This window comes from Scyliorhinus torazame, chromosome 14, assembly GCF_047496885.1.
Source record: "Scyliorhinus torazame isolate Kashiwa2021f chromosome 14, sScyTor2.1, whole genome shotgun sequence".
Lineage (NCBI taxonomy): Eukaryota > Metazoa > Chordata > Chondrichthyes > Carcharhiniformes > Scyliorhinidae > Scyliorhinus > Scyliorhinus torazame.
In genome coordinates, this window is record NC_092720.1 from 51,036,049 (window position 1) to 51,053,818 (window position 17,770).

Consider the following 17,770-nt stretch of genomic DNA (forward strand, 5'->3'; position numbering starts at 1 on the left):
GAAGACATTTCTCTGCATCTCTGACATAAAAGGTCAACCCCGTATCCGTACACTGTGACCCCTGGGCCGGGATTCCCCCCCCAACCGGCGGGCAGGCCTTACCGGCGCCAAAGAGTGGCGTGAACCACTCCAGCGTCGGGCTGCCCGGAGGTTGCAGAATCCTCCGCACTTCCAGGGGTTAGGCCAGCGCTGGAGTGGTTGGCGCTGAGCCAACGGGCCGGCGCGAGTTGGCGCATGTGCAGGAGTGCCAGCGTGTTCTGGCGCATGCACAGAACCGCTGGCGTGATCCCTGCACATGCGCAGGGGGTTTCTTCTCCGCGCCAGCCATGGCGGAGCTTTACAGAGGCCGGTGCGGAAGGAAAGTGTGGTGCCCCCACGGCACAGGCCCGCCCGCCGATCGCGGGCCAGGCCACCGTGCCCCCACCCACCCCGAGGACTCCGCAGGCCGCCCTCAGAGCCAGGTCCCGCCGGTATGGGCCTTGTGCATTTCACATTGGCGGGACCGGCCGAAAACGGGCAGCCGTCTGGCCCATCGGGGCCCGGAGTATCGCTGGGGGGGCACTGCCAACGGCTCGCGAACGGCGCGATGTGATCCCCGCCCCCGCCAAAAAAACGGCGCCGGAGAATTGGAAATGGAAGTGGAAATCGCTTATTCTCACGAGTAGGCTTCAAATGAAGTTACTGTGAAAAGCCCCTAGTCGCCACATTCCGCCGCCTGTTCGGGTAGGCTGGTACGGGAATTGAACCCACGCTGCTGGCCTTGTTCTGCTTTATAAGCCAGCTGTTCAGCCCACTGTGCTAAACCAGCCCATATGCGGCAGGGGCGGAATTCACCTCGCCATCCACCGATTCTCCGACCCAGCAGGGGGTCGGAGAATCCCGCCCCTGGTTCTGGACACACCCACCATCGGGAACATCCATCCTGCATCTACCCTGTCGAGTCCTGTTAGAATTTTATAGGTTTCTATGAGATCCTCCCTCATTCTTCTGAACTCCAGCTAAAACAATCCTAACTGATTCAGTCTCTCCTCGTACATCAGTCCTGCCACTCTAGGAATCAGTCTGAAAATGCCTTCGCTGCACTCGCTTTGTAGCCAAGAACATCCTTCCACAAATGAGGAGACCAAAACTGCACACAATATTTCCGGTGTGGCCTCACCAAGGTCCTGAATAATTGAAGCAAGACATCCCTGCTCGTCTACTCAAACCCTCTTGCTATGAAGGCCAACATACCATTTGCCTCCCTTACTGCCTCCTATAGCTGCGTACTTACCTTCAGTGAATGGTGCACGAGGACACCCAGGTCTCGTTGCACATACCCCTCTCCCAATTTATGGCCATTCAGATAATAGTCTGCCTTCCCGTTTTTGCTACCGAAGTGGATAACCTTGAATTTCTCCAAATTATGCTGCATATGCCATTCATTTGCCCACTCACTTAACTTGTCCAAATCACACTGAAGGATCTCTGCATCCTTCTCACAGCTCACCCTCCCACCCAACCTGGTGTAATCTGCAAATTTGGAGATAACTTTCCACCATCACATATCCACCCTTTCCCCCACCCTCCCCGCTGACTCTTTCCCACCACGACCCCCAATCCAAATACAATACCTCCACACCCGATTGTCCACCCAGACCCAAATCTCCAACCTGACTACCCGCCGACCCAGCACGACACAACCCAACTACCCATCCTCCGACCTGACAGATTACCCTACCCCCGACCACCTGCTCATCCCATCATTTGCTCACCCACCCACCCACCCTCAATCGCCGACTCACCTATCCACTCAATAACGTGCCCACCTACCTTTACAAACGTACCATAACCTGGCAGCTAAGGTCGTTAGAAAAAAAGGACGTGTCTTCGCCCATCTTGCCCATGAAAGGCTGAACTGATCCATTGCTGATGCAGCTGGGATCAGGCGTCCTGGCAAAAAGAGAGCAAAACGGTCGGCTGCAGACCGACAATACACCCAGCATCAACACTGACCAGAAGATCTAGTCCTTTGTTTTATTCTGTTGAAATTTAATTTTGTTACTAGGACTGCTGATTAAAGCAAATTCAGTTTTCTTATATAGGATTCTAGGTTGCTGTTTTTCAATTGAATCTATTAATAATTAGGACATTGATTTATTGAGACTGAATGTCAAACTTGTTTGTAATTAGATGATTTTCTATGATTTTTACTCTAGTTTTGGGATTGAAATTTGCAGCACCAATTATTATTTTATGAAATATATAACTTGAGGCATTAACCATGCTACAACAAATCTTAGAAGAAATATGTCTGTAACTCTGTAATTCTGAAGCTGTGGAACCGAGTTCTGAAATTGGTGTCGATATGCACAGTGTATTCTAAAAAAACATTCAAACTTACTGATAACTCATTTTGTCTTTTAGGTCTGCTTTTTTGACGTTTACCGCGATATTTATTTTCTATTAAAATATGCGATCTAAAGTTGTATTTTGAAGCCTTTTGAGAGTTTTCCTAATTTCAATATTCTGTTTTCAGTGGCCTAGGTTACGTATCAAATTAGAATTTTATGTTCTGGGGCGGGTTTGGGCCGTTTTAAGGCAGGTGACCTGATGAATCTTTTCGCTGCATTTATACCTGCATGTGCTGAAAATGCTTTCGATTCTCTAACAAGTTATAACTGAATGTATTTTGAATGTATTTAGACCAGATCATAATCTTCCTGCTTTCTGTGATTATTTTGATACCCTGTTTGGGAAAAGCAGCATTTTGGACATACCATTCTCTCAAATGAAAAATTTCTCATGCATACAACCTGATCCAGTTGAGACAATAGAGCAGTTCAATCCAAGAAAAATTTAAAGAACCATGTATATCATGCACTTCATGTAATTTTCACTGTTACTTTCTGTAACACATACCCTGCCCAATTTTATTGATCATACACACGGGATAAACCAACTTATGTTCTGACGCAATGTGAACAATGCCATGGGAGATCTTTAACTATTGAATAGATGTTGAATTTGCATTAGGTGTCAAATAATCAAATAACCTGCCAACCTCCGAAATGAACCTTGTACCTTAATGTTGCAATTCCCGACTCCATGTGCTTACTGAACTGTAAAATCTCATCTGCTGAAGTACATCCAATTGACTAACAGTGGTACAGTCATTATATAAATACTTAAAATTTATCATAAACAAAATAATATTGTGATCTTCCTCAAAGGATTCAAAAAATATTCACAAAGCATTGATTGATCTTATATTTACAATTTCAAATCAACGTCTGACATTTCAACAATGTATCACATTCTTTCACGCTTTTGTTAGACGTGTTGATCTGGTCTAAAATCGCTGTTTTATGCTAGCATAAATGATAAAAGACAGTATCCATCCTTGTAGTTTATCACCAGTGGTGTTGCTTACTTGAAATGATATGCTACTTTCCAAAGATTTACTGAAGTTTTTAATTGTTCGTACAGCTCATGTGCTGTAAAAATTAAAAACATAATAGCGATTGCAAGTTTAACATATTTAGCATTTAAATATTGATCAGCAAAGTTGGGGGAAAAGTTAATGTTTTCATATTTAAATTGAGAGGGTGCAAGGTAAAAATATTGTTTAACCTCCTCCCCATTGTGTGCTTGTTGCAGGAAAAGAGGGATTTTTATGTTTTGCAGATAGCTGCTATCAGTTATCCAAACCATTGACCCTCTAAATTTCACTCCTTGGGATCTACTCGTTGCTGTTCTTCTTTATTCACATATAAATGCAGATATGCAACCAGAACAATTTTCATAAGCAAAGTTTGTTTCAAACAGCTCTAATGTTTGCTTATTCCCTGCCGATTATAACATGTATGAGAACATCAAACTGTTCAAAAGATAATCTAAATAAACAACTTACACAGATGATGTTCAATACAATCTAAGAGCTGGTTTGTGGGGCATAACAGACAACTATAATTATTCATCTTTACCCTTGTCCTAATGAAAACTCCGCCAGCCACTATCTTCTGAACATTTGCTTCAAAAAGGAGTTTTCATTATATTTCTTTTATAAATATTTACCATCACTGCTTTTGCAGTAGCATTGAGAATAAAAGAGGTGAGCATTCCTAGTCTCACCTTTCCTTGCTACAGCTACAACTCCTTGCTGACATGTGGTGCTCCATAACACAGCCTGGCTAACAACTACGAAAAACCCAGAAGTGACAAGTAATGTAGCACTGATTGGAAATTGAAACTGGTGGTGTAGCTACCACAAGCCTATTCTAGTGTTCAAACTTTAACTTGAGTACAAGAATCTGGTTAAAATAAGCAACAACAATCTGTTTCAACTTCTACAGCACAGAAGTTCATCTGTATAAACTGCTTTGGTAAATTGAAACAAATAATCCAATAGCTTTTAAAAGTTAAATCCAATGGTTGACTCGTAGGAAATCTCCCAAAATCGCAGCAAGAAAGGTGCTGGACAATCGGAAACTATATTTCAGATTAATACTCACTTTAAACAGGATACTGGCTTTTTGAAGTTTATTGTGCACCTTGTGTTTATTGTGCATGAGTCTGAAATGGGTCAAAGATAAAAGTAATCTAAGTAAGTGCTGCATGCTAATTTTCTCAACTAATTTTTCTCTATCGTTTCTCTCCTGCACTCACTGAAATATTGGAAGGATGACCTTTGCTCTTCATCCGATGTGCTCCAAGCCAACTTCCTCAGCACTCAAAAGACGGTTGACATACTACTGACTTTGGGAGCAAGCATAACCAGTCCCGTTCTCACCCCTCTCTCTGGTGGCCAGTTTGCAGGCTTTGCTCTCTTTTACATCAATGTGATGCTTCTGCTTTTCGCTCTGTACCATTGGGTCACTGTGTTCTAATTAGAAGAGAAAGTATGTTTATAGGGATGGGCGGAAGAGAGACTGTGCAAAGTGCTCTTGGCCTTGGTTGAAACAAAGCATGGAAAATATTTCCAAGCGGAGTCATGAGGCTATTTTTCAGAGAGATCTCTGCTCAAACTTCTAATATTTTGAAACTGAAGCTATTCACAGTGCCTTTCATATTTTTCTCTTGACATTTAACAGATTTGTTGTCGAGGCGTCACTTTTTGTGTTACTCATTAAGTTCACTCCACAGACCCACTGTTTAACCGAAATGTCCATGTTTTCTTCGCTGACATGCTAAGCTGTTCTCACGAAAAAGCTCTTTAAATTATTACTATACCATCAGAATAATTTGGGGTCTGTTCTGTTAATCAGATAAAATATTTCCAAAATAACGAGGTTCGTTTCACATTCTGTTGGACTAATTCTAAAGGAAGGACCTGTTGTCTGTTGGAAAGTAGATCAAACTGTGTACAGTTTGTCAAACTGTGTCAAACTTTCATCTCCCATTTTCCTAGACATGTAGAAGTCAAAAGGCAGTGCATTAAAATACTGTACCTTCAAAAACAATTCCTTTTTTTGTCTACCAACACTGGTCTCTTTTACTTATGTTTTAACTTCCTGTGATTGAATCCATTATATTAACAAAACCTTATTGGCCGGGATTCTCCAATCCTGCGGCCAAGTTCTGACCACGGCGTGAAAAGTGGCGCGTGCCACTCCAGCGTGAAAAGTGGCACGAGACACTCCGGCGTAAATGGGCCTCACCTGGCAGCTATCCACCCCTTTCCAGGGGGCAAGTATGGCGCCGGAGTGGTCTCCGCAGCTCCGGTACCTGAAAACCGGCACGAGTTCGCGCATGCGCGCCATGGTCGGCGCACATGCGCGCCATGGTCGGCGCACATGCGCGCATGGGTTCCCGTCTCCGCGCCGGCCCCTGGGCAATATGGCGGAGCCCGACAGGGACCCGGCGTGGAGGAACATAGGCCACCCACCGATCGGTAGGCCCCGATCGCGGGCCACTCTTCTCTCCCCCCCCCCCCCCCCGGCCAGGACGGCCCCCGCAGACGGAACTCCGAGGTCCTGCCGGGTGGGACCATACGTAACACACGCCGGCGGGCACTCGGCCCATCAAAGCGTGGAGAATCCCCGGGGGGGGGGGCACTTTCAACGGTCACCAACCGGCACGGCGGCGATCCCGCGGGCACCTGAAAATCGGCACCGGAGAATCGGCGAGCTGGCGTCGGGGTGGAGTGGCCCGATTCTCACGCCCCCCCCCCCCCCCCCCCCCCCCCCCCCCCCCCCGGCGCGGGGGAGAGAATCCCGGCCATTAATCATGTCCTTTCAGGTGTGGTTGAGTGGCTAGTGTAGAATCTGGTGGTTGCAGAGATATTGATTATCTTCATGTACTGTGAATTTATTCTGCACTTGTGAATGTGAAAATGTCTACAAATACACTCCGTGTCCCCGTCTTCACTGCATTATTACTACTGCATGCATGTACGTGTTAAACTACAAATACCTGATAATTCAGTTTCAGATCATAGAAAGAATGGATAGTTTCATTAGCAATAAAATCATCATGGTGTTATGTTTATTATAGAGAACAGAAGTGCTTTTTAATATGTTTAATTATTTACATTAAGTGTTACCAACATCCACATGTCTTTAACCTTGACCCCATAGTTAATACTGTCCTCAAACTGATCAACAAACATGAACTGTATTGATGCATATAGTTCAACTCAACATTGCACATAGAGAATATAATCAAATTTAATGGAACACAAGAAATAGGAGCAAGAGTAGACCATATAGCCCCTTGAGCCTGCTTTGCCATTCTATACGATCAGGCTGATCTTGAGCTTCAATTCCATTTTCCTGCCCGCCCCCCATATCCCTTGATTCCCTGAGACAGTAAATACCTGTCTAACCCAGCTTTAAATAGAATGGAGCATCCACAACCCTCTGGAGTAGAAATTACGAAAGATACACAGTAAAGCTCATGTGGGAACAGACCAGCCTTATGTTACTGAATCCTTGTGTTTTGTAAATGGTACACCTGGCACACTTTCTCAGGAACTGGTGCTTTACATATCCAAGAAGATAATTGATATCATAATTTTAATTTGTTATTTTTGATATATTCTGACTGAAGCACCATTATGTAAACAAATACCTCACTGATACAAAGTTGGAATACTCTCCTTTGCAATGAAATATTAAAGTTATAACATTAAACATTGAAACATTAACATTAAATCTTGACAAGAAAAGCTTGCTTTATATGTAATGTCATGTCAAACTTGATGTCTTATAAACCAAATATTATTGTCTCTTTAACCTTCACGCACAATCTTTTTGTGAGAGTAAGTAACTTAGATAACCAACTTCCAATAATGTTTTGGTCATTCATTAATTTATGCTAATTTAACAAGCTATTTTATTGCACAACAATAAAGGTATATATTTTGTTAAAAGCCTTCAAATTTTAACGTAGTATTCAGAACAAAGATCATGGTTAGTGGCTGCTAACATCTGAAATTAATTAACTGTACCTACTTTTATGGTGGCCAGAGTAAAGCCAAATCAGCCATTCAGCCCATCGTGTCTGCACCAGCTCTCCGACCCTTATTCCCTTCACATTATTTCTCTCATCCAAAACCATTTTCTACTCTTACTAACCACAGCAACTCTTTCCCTTTGTACCAAAGATTAAGCTAGTCTGTAACTTTTTAACTCGAAGGTGTGCATAAGCAATTCCGAAATTGTGATATGTGCATCACAGTGTCCAATGATGTGAAGAATAATTAGAAGCAATAGGAACACAATCCATTTTAATAAATACTTTTTCTCTGTTACTCTAAACTTTGCCCTTTGTATCCCCTTCCCCACAACCCCCTCCATAGCTGGTGTATGGCTCCATTGGCGGTGCCCACCCTCCACTACCTTGCTCAGATGGTTGTTGTCCCTGTGTGAACCGAGACAATATGTGTCAGCGCTATTTGAACTAAGCCCTTTGTACACCCTCTGCATTTTTAACCCGCGTTCCAGCAGGATAGAAATCAGAAGTGGGAATGTTATGCTGATTTATTTTTCATTCTTAGGCCAAAGACCATTGTAGCATCTCTATTACAGCTTGACTGAGATTATCTGATTCAGTCCAAATGTCAACATGAACCTGGAGTTGTAATGGTCTATACAGTTCAGGATCATGCCAGACATTGTATGCAGCCACTTAACCAGGAAAGGGTTCTTACCAGATACATGTCGTAATTGTAGGTTTGCGCTTTAATCCGAGTAACTAGGAAAATAATAAATTTTGTGGAATAATGGTGAATTTGAAGAAACAACAATCAGTATTTTCTAATGAGAAATATCAGTTTTCTGACAAATTGAAAAGTATTTAAAATTCAAATTATTCTGAGGGTGTAGTATGGGCACACTGAAGTGTAACATTATGAGGATTAATTCAAGATTACTGTTGCTTCTATGTAATATGGTGGATTTGAATCGATAAACCGTTTAAATTACTTTTTAATTTATGAAAAAATTGGCTATTGAAAAAGTAGGAACTTATTTCTAGAAATTTTTTTAAACACTTGCTTTTCGATGAATTTTCCAATTCATATAGGTTTTTCATTTAATAGTTAGGGCAAAGATCACTGCTGCTAAAAAGTAAAACAACTTTACTTTTATTATAGATTTATACTTTGTCAATTTTTCTGAGAATTTTTAAACATTACTTTATTTTATTATACTTAACGTACAGTATATAAAACTAAGATTGACAGAAGTAATTTAACCATTCAGTATTTCTTACATGTTTTCACACTGAGTCTGTCACTTTTCCAAATTTTTTTTTTTAAATTGCAACTTGTCTCATGATATAACTTTGGCAATTTGAATCATAAATTGGTATTTTAGTCCAGGTCCTGCTTGTGACTATGCACACATTTCTGTATAATGCATTCTTTAGATAAGTCTGCAATGAATTGACACTTCTGTTATTAGAATTCAACCAGGATATCTATTTGCTGCCTTTTATTCATATTAAATCAAAGTTTTACACACACAATCTCAGGGCACTGCTTTTTAAATCCTGCATCTGAAAACGGGTCTTATAATCAAATCTGACCAAATATCTTTCTTTTTATAAACTTGACTTTCATCCCAGGCTACAGCGGTAATTTTTAGTTTGTTTGAAGTTTGGAATCCAAAGATCATCCAGCCAAGAGCAAAATGCAGTTTTCTTGCTTTTTTGCACTACCATCATGTCAGCCAATTTGAGGGCACAGGTGCATGGAGGTCAGAGTTAGGTTTGAGGTTTAAAGTTCTGTTGGTGGGGTTTGGTTAGGGTTAAATCCCTAAAGTTGATATTAGGAACTGCATCCCTCCCAACTTTGTTGCTGCCCATCTGCATTCATCAGTGCATTTGTTTGCAAGCAATTAATGTTCACAAGTTAAGTTTGATGTTATATATTGTCATTTTGTTTTTCAGATCTTCCATTTTTTTGTGTTTGGTTTTAGCTTTTGGCATGTGTGTCATTTGTTAATTCTGTTTTTCTCCCCTCTCTTCTTTTATTCCCCACCCTTTCTCTTTTTCTTATTATTTTGTTTAGGATCGATTGTGCTTGCCCCTTCACATTCTAGAAGAGAAAGGACTGGCACATGTAGCCGTGACTATAGAAAGCCTGCTTGAGCTCGCCCCAACCAAACAGCACCATTAATCAACTGTCTAGAGACTACAAGTGATGGGAACCTCACACAAGAAACACTGTAACAGCACAATTGAATATACTCCAAGTTGGTCTCCATGGTGGTCACATTTATCACACTCCTCTTTAGCATCTGCATGATGGCTTCCTGACATGCCAGCACTATCAGTCAGTTGCTAAACATGACTTTTTTTTTAATCCTTTGTTTTGTTTTGAAAATACAGCACTTAATTTGCTTTCAAACCTGGGCACCATGATCCGAATTGTTTCCATAGCATTTGAAATGGTTATCTATTGCACAGGGTGAACCAACAGGCCTAGGAACTAGAGCAAGATATCTCCCGTTGTCACTTTGTCTAGCAAGTTACCTCACAAATTCATTGGATTTCTAATTTGACATTGTTCAGTATTTGCCTGGTGACCAGTAAGATTGAATTTATCATGAATAATCTGTACAATCTGATTCAGAAATAGGCATAATAAATTCACCAAAGTTTTACACACAATACTCAATATCATTTTAGTTTGATTTCCAGGGCAGAATTTTGTGGTGCCTGCTGGCAGATTTGCAGACAGGGAAGGGGTGTAAAGCTTTGTGGGCGTCTACCCACCTGCTTTGACCTGGCTGCGATTTAACAGGCAGTGACTAAGTCCTCAGGTGGCCCTGGTGACAATTAAGGCCCTGAAGTAGCCAATCAATGGGTACTTAAGGGCCGCTTCCTGAAATTGCAGCCAGCAGAAGAGGGTGGGTAAGCCTGCTTGGTCCTCAAGTGGGAAAGTGAGGGGTTAGTACTCCTATGCATGGCCCTTTTTCCGATTGGTGCCACAATCCCTGTCCTCAGTGCCTCCTATTCTGGTCCAGCCATGAATCCCCAAAACATATGTCATCCTGCTACAGGCTCTGTGTCTTCAGTTCTTTCTGCAGTCCCAGAGCTGTTGGCGCCAGAGAGCTACTTGCCAGTCAGATGGGGGAGAATGACCCGTCTCAAGCCAATTAACATTCCTTAGAGCTTTAAGTGATGGGGCAATCTGGCAGAGTGGTGGGTTTGCTGGCAATTTTTCAGCAGCAGGGTGGGAAACTCCACCTCCTGTAAAATCTTGACATTTATTAATAGGAATCAAAAATTCAGGTGCGTGCAAAAGTATTCTTTTAATGTTGCGTATTTCCTGTCTGATAGGAAGTACTGTGCATGAATATCGAGTCAACAGCTTTTGTTTTGTATAGAAATGGTATATTTCACCAGAAGCTAAACCCAACTAAATACTGTCAAGGTTCTGATAATGATGTTTCATGGTTATAACTTCATTTCCAGAAATGATGCACTGTACTCGTAAATGGATCAGTACTGTATGATTTGTTCCGTTTGGTACCAAGATTTCCTTAGTCCTGGTTATATATTTTATTTTCATAGGTTTTCCTTTCTGTTGGTTTTGTGTATTCATTTTTAGATCTAAGTGATTTAATTGTGCTTCCAGAATTTACTTTTCATATTTGCTAGACTTTCATACAGTATACATTTGCATATATTTATTATAGCACACAAATATGATAATGCAATCACTAAAAGACCCCTGGTTATTGAGTAAAGTAGTGAATAGCACTTTATCATAATTATGTCAGTTAACTTCATATCAGAAAGAAACCTAACTGTCTGTGGTGTACATGAATTATAGAACAGCAGCTTCTACTACATTCTTGTCAACATATGTGTTTCCATTTTTATGAATAGTATAAAATAAATACGCAGTGAGAAAAAGTAGGATAGCGGTCATGTTAGTTTTTAATGAGCTCTTATCCAGCTTTTTATGGTATATTTAGCTGTGGGCTATGACCTGAAAGATGTTCTTGTGGAATAAATTGAGTATCCATTGTTTCTCATGGTGTATTCTCTATTTAAACATGAATGTACACTTGTAATAACCGCAGACCTAAAATGCTCAAAATTGCAAGTAATTGATTAATCCTTGTAATCCACCGTTAAACAATTTGGCTGCTAGCACCAAACTTCTGTCACGATCTTTATCAAAATAATTTATTTTCATACAATTTTAAGAGTTAATTGTTTTCTTTGCTTAATGCTTGGGATGGTTTTTAAATGAGGTGAATGTTACCAGCAGAAGGAAATTGTTTTTTTAATTTATGATTTGAACTGATGGACTTCTGTAAATACATTCTGTGTTTTTTAGTTTTTTATATAACTGTTCATATCTCTTGTCAAATACAGCTTTGGTTCAGATTATCTGTTTTGATTTTGTTATGCTGTATATGTTTTTTGTGATTTAGTTACCAACCAATGTCACCTAGTTATCTTTCCATTTTGTTGTTTCAAGTCTCCTAAAAAAATCTAATTGGTAAGGACCCATTGACCTTTACTTTGACCCAAGTTGGAAGCAAGATCAGATTAAAATCATTCACATTGGGCCTGATTCTCCCAAAAAATCTCAAAGTTAATTTGTAGTGGGTTTTTCAGGGAGTTTCCCGCCAGCTCCACTGGCGAGTACCCCACCGCTGTTCAATGACACTTAGTCATTTTTTTTGCGCCCTGGGGTGTTTCTCACCAGTTTCACCCACATTCAGAATTTTCTTTTAGCACTGGGGAGCTGAACTCAGAGATTGGGCCACCATTTTGAAAGGGTACCCCAAGCTCTAAGTGAGCTTGTGGGTCCCCCGCACCCCCACCCATGGGCAATGTCACCACCCACACACATGGACACTACCCCACACCCCACCAAGTGAGGACACCCCCCTATGGGGTCCCCCATCTTCAGGCCTCCCCAAGCCCCTCACAGCACCCCCTTCTAGGTCCCCCACCCATCACCCACCCAACCTCCCGGAGGCCCCTACTTACCTGCCCTGCACTCTCCCACACTAACTCTCCCACATTAAAACCCCCTCCCTCCACCCTCATTTCATGGGCATGGCCTCCACGGCCCCTGACCCTTGACCGTGTCACCCTGGCACTCAGGCACCCTTGCACTGGCAGTCAGGCAGTGCTCCTGCTAGCTTGGCAGTGCTATCTAGGTACCTTGGCAGTGCCACGGTAACAGTGCCAAGGTGCCAGCTGGGCAATGCCCACGTTCCAGGGGGAGGGCCGGGGATCCACCCTGCACTGACTCTGGTCACCCAGGCTTCTCCGGTGGCCCAGGAGACCCCCCGGGTGGCGTTCCACCTGATCCACTTTTGTGTGGACCAGCACTGATCGGCGCCTGGCTGCTGCCTCGCTGGGGAGGCCGAAGAATCATGGGAGGCTGCTGGATTCCACACAGGTAGGTCGTAAGTAGGTTTACTTCCTACTTCCGTGAGCGTCACTCTGTCCCGCCCATTAGAGCAAGGTTCCAATTCCGACGTCTCCCGGGACTTCGGAGAATCCCGGAAAGCGCGGAGCCTGTCGGGAGGCTTGTTGCAAGCCTCCCCCACATTCTCCAGCTGCGGTGCGCTCAAGCGAGAACCCACGCAACCAGAGTTTCGCGGCCATGGACTTTGAAGTGAAGCTGGACAAGTCCAGTTCACCTACCATTTTGACCTGACAGGTTCCCCCCCCCCCCCCCCCTCAAAATCTCTTGAGCAGCCAAGTAATCATTCTTGTTCACAGATAGTTTCAAACAGAGCTAGGTAGTCTGGAACCACTCAAATAATGTATTAGCACAGTGGTTAGCACAGTTGCTTCACAGCTCTAGGGTCCCAGGTTCGATTCCTGCTTGGGTCACTGCGTGGGTTTCCTCCGGGTGCTCAAAAGACTTGTTAGGTGAATTGGGCATTCTGAATTCTCCCTCAGTGGACCCGAGCAGGCGCCGGAGTGTGGCGACTAGGGGATTTTCACAGTAACTTCATTGCAGTGTTAATGTAAGCCTACTTGTGACAATAATAAAGATTATTATTATTAGGACAATAGCCACTTATTTGAGGGCCTGATTCCAACTCAGAAACACAGGTGGGTGGAAATGTAAGTTGTTTGGAGCACAGAAAGAAATATAAAGTAACTTGAATGGGCAACAAGGTGGCAAATGGCATATTATGTGGAGAAGTGATGTTATTCACATCATTCATCAGAATAAAATAGCAGAATATTTTTGAAAAGGCAAGAAACTTGTAATTGCAGATGTTCAGAGAGACTAGGGTGTGCTGGTACAAGAAACACAAAGTTAGCATATACCAAACAGAAAGTGCTGGCAAACTCAGCAGATCTGGCACCATTGGTGGAGTGAGAAACAATTAAAGTTTCAAGTCCATTCTGACTTCTTCAGAACCACAGTTAATTCTGTTTCTTTCTCCACAGTTGCCAGACCTGCTGAATTTTTCCAGCACTTCCTGTTCATATTTTGGATCTCCAGCATCTGCCGAATTTTGCTTTTATTAAAACTCGCATGCAGATTCAGAAAGCAATTAGGAAGCCAAATGGCATGTTGGCCTTTATTGCAAGAGGGTTGGTGTACAAGAATAAAGAAGTCTTGCTGCAACTGTACGGGACTTTGGTGAGATCACACCTGGAATATTGTGTGAAGTTGTGGTCTTCATTTTTAAGGAAAGATATACTTGCATTGGAGGCAACACAATAATGGTTCACTAGATTGGTCTCTGGACGAGAGTGTTGTCCTTTGATGAGATTTAAATTGGATCTATATTCTCTGGAGTTTAGAAGAATGAGAGGTGATATCATTAAAACATCGAAGGTCTGAAGGGGCTCGACGGTAAATACTGAAAGATGATTTCCACTGACTGGTATGGGCTGATTATTTATGACTGAGATGAGAAATTTGTCTCACTCAAAGGGTAGTAAATCTTTGGAATTTCCACTCCTAGCGGGTTAAGGATACTACATCACTCGCTACATTTAAGGCTGGGATATACAAATATTTGGGGTGGGATTTATCGACCATCCGTCATGTGTTTTTGGCAGCGGAGACAGCCCGCCAGCGGGATTTACTGACCCTGCCGTTGTCAATGGGATTTTCCGGTGACTGCATCCCTCGTTGCCGGGCAACCTGTGCACCAGCATGGGACCGGAATATCCCGCCGGTGTCAACAGCCGGTCTCGGGAGCCAAGGGATAGGGGGAGCGGGTGGGAAAATGGAGTCAGAAGCCCAAGATTAGCCATGATCATATGATGGTTGAGCTGGCTAAATGGGCCATATGGTACACTCCTCATATTTTTTGTGGTGTTACGTTCTTAATCTTTAAAGCCAGATGGAATGAGATTGTAGATTTTTTTATTTGGTAGGGGTAAAGAACAAAATGAGGAATAGTGTCAAAACTTCAGAAGTCCAACATAGGATAGTCCATCATAGGAAAGCACTATTCAGATCGTATTCCCTAATTATGCTAGAGTCGGGGGCGGGGGTGGGGGGGTTAGCTTTTCACAATCAAATATAATTTTGCATGCCAAATTATAAAAGTTAGAGCGGTACTGAAACTGTAAATTTAGAGCTGCTAAAAGTTACTTGTCGTGCTAGCCAATATGCCCTTTACTAAGTGATCATTAGCAAATGAATCAAATTGACCAACTTTTATATGCTTTACAACTGGCATTTCAGTTATTGTACTTTTTTCTGTAATAACTTGTCTGTTGCTGAGCAAGCTGCTTTCAACATTATTTTTGGAAATTGACTAATTTGAACTCTTGACATAGGGGGCGGGATTTGCTGACAACCCCCACCCCCGCACATCCGCCGGGTCGGAGAATTCCCGGGGGGCGGTGCGAATCACGCTCCAACGCCGGCTGCCGTATTCTCCGGCGCCGGTTTTCGGGCGGGGATCACGCCATGCAGGTCGGGGGGGGCGTTGGCTGTGGCCTCTCCCCCCCTCCCCCCCCCCCCAGCAATTCTCCGGGCCCTGATGGGCCAAGTGGCCGTCGGTTTCTGGCCAGTCCCACCAGCATGGATTGGATATGATCCCACATGGCGGGACCTGGCTGGTAGGCCGGCTGGTGTGGTCCTCAGGGAGGCGCGGGGGGATCCGGCCCCGGGGGACCCCCACGGTGGCCTGGCCCACGATCGGGGCCCACCGATCTGCGGGCCTGTGCTATGGGGTCACTCCTTCCGCGTCGGCCCCTGTAGGGCTCCGCCATGGCTGCCGCAGAGAAGACACCCCCCCCTGCGCATGCGCAAGAATACGCCGGCCAGTCTGCGCGTGCGATAAACCACACCGGCGGTTCTGCGCATGCGCTAACTCGTGCAGTGCCTTCGGTGCCGGCTGCTGTGGCGCCAACCCCTCTGCGGAGAATTCCGCAACTCCGGTTGGCCCGACGCCGGAGTGGTTCGCACCATTCTTAGCGCCGGCGTCAGGCCAATTCGCCGATTGCGGTGAATCCCGCCCAGGGTGTTTGCTTCTATTTGTAATTGTGCTATAATAGTAACGGGAATCAAATAGTGGAAAATTACAACTAACCACAGGAGATGTGGCAGAGAAAGGTTTGCTGTATTCAATGTACCAACAACAACCCAAGACCAGAATTCACACAACCTCAATCTGAAATAAAGTTCATGCTAAATTCAGATAGTTAATAGTGTAGTATAAAGTAGGATCCTGAGCTTGGGCTCACTTTATCATTTTTTAAAGCAAATTCAATAGGAAAAATCATTGGCAGTACTGGATAATGCTTTAAGAAGGCATTTGTTTTAATTCATGTTTACCATTCACATACTTCCAAATCTTTTGTGCTAAATGTCTGCGTTTTCAGAAAGCTAATGTTGTGACTCATGTTCTGATCATCACTCGCTGGGGAAAAACAGATCTAATCACAGTTTGGCAATTTGATATTCTGCATTCACCGACAAACAATTTGCTATGTTAAAAACCTGTTCACCTAATGGAAATGGTGATAATTTCATTAAGGAAGTTCATGGTAAGAATATATTGAAAATAAAGCTCTGGAAAATATCTTGTTAAACAGTACTGTATCCAGATTGTTTCAGTTCATCCCAAATAACAGCATGAAAGTTGAATGGTTCAGATTATTTCCTGAGAACCTCCTCAGATGTGTTCCAGTTTATGAGTAAATTTACTGTATCGTGTTGTTTGTGTCCAGCCAAGAAACATCTTATAAACATTTGAAGATGTTCTGATTTTTTTTTTACTGTGTATTGGTATATTTTCTATTGTTTCTGAATCTAATTCAAAACTGCATCCTGTAAAATGCAGTTTTCCAAGCCTCTAGAATCTTTACTATATGCCACTATGAGAATTCACTATGAAATTTTAAGTGCCTAATTAACTTTTCTTCACAGGAAAATGTGTGTTTAGTCAATGATAATTTACATTGACTTTTGAAAATTGGTTTGGTTTGGGTTAATAATCACTTTGGTGCCAGGATGGAAGTGCATTCTTACAGTCTTTGAAATGAGCTGAGGTGCATCAAGTTAAGTTGACTTTCTTTACTGCTCTCAGCCTTTTTGAACTGAAAGAGATTGGAACTGACTCATGTGGGAACAAAGTAATTTGCAAGGAAGATAATCTAGCTACCTGGATCCAATACTTTAAGTCTGCGGTGAACATACAATGGATGACTGTGTGTCCAATGTAGTTTTTGCTTGTCTTTCAGTTGTACACTTTGTTGTAAATATATTTGGTATTGTAGTTGCTTTCATTGTGATTATTTGTACACAGTTTTGGAAATTTTATGTGCACCATTTTTCCTTTAAAAATTGCAAGAACCATTAGACCTGTTTCATATGTGTATGTTTTTGCAGATAGAAGAAGATTGGATATGTATTTGCGTGTTTAACTGTTTTCTATGGTAAACTTGTTCTGAAAACTTGGAGGCCTTGACTTTGATTATATTATGTAGATATTTATCCTGTAAAAAAGCGTGTTTGTCAACTCCATCTTTGCTGTAACTGTCTTCTTTGTACATATGTATAACGTCCAGCATATGTTTATGAAGCTTTGGTGATGAATAAATACTGTACATTGGAATTGACCTTACATGTTTTACTCTTTTCCCTTCAGACAGAAAGTCGTTGTTTACAAACTATTAAATGCTTACCCACTTTGAGAAATGAATAATGCTTGCAAAAGTAAGGACACAGATTTCCATTGGTGTACAAATCATATAATACCCTGGTCCTTTTAAATTCTTTTATGGGACATAGGTGTTACTGGCTAGGCCAGCAATTTATTGCCTTTCCCTAATTGCCCTTGAGAAGGTGGTGGTGAGCTGTCTTCTTGTACCGCTGCAGTCTCAG

The 17,770-nt window shown here is 42.6% G+C and overlaps 1 protein-coding gene across 1 annotated transcript in view; it reads left to right on the top strand.

Annotated features, from left to right (window-relative positions):
• Positions 1–17,505, top strand: part of LOC140389720 (DISP complex protein LRCH3-like) — a 210,817-nt gene extending 193,312 nt beyond the window's left edge. The window contains 1 exon segment of the mRNA XM_072474169.1: positions 9,494–17,505. Within this exon segment, the coding sequence (XP_072330270.1) occupies positions 9,494–9,601 (108 nt within the window). The 3' untranslated portion in view covers positions 9,602–17,505.
• Positions 17,506–17,770: the final 265 nt, after the last annotated feature.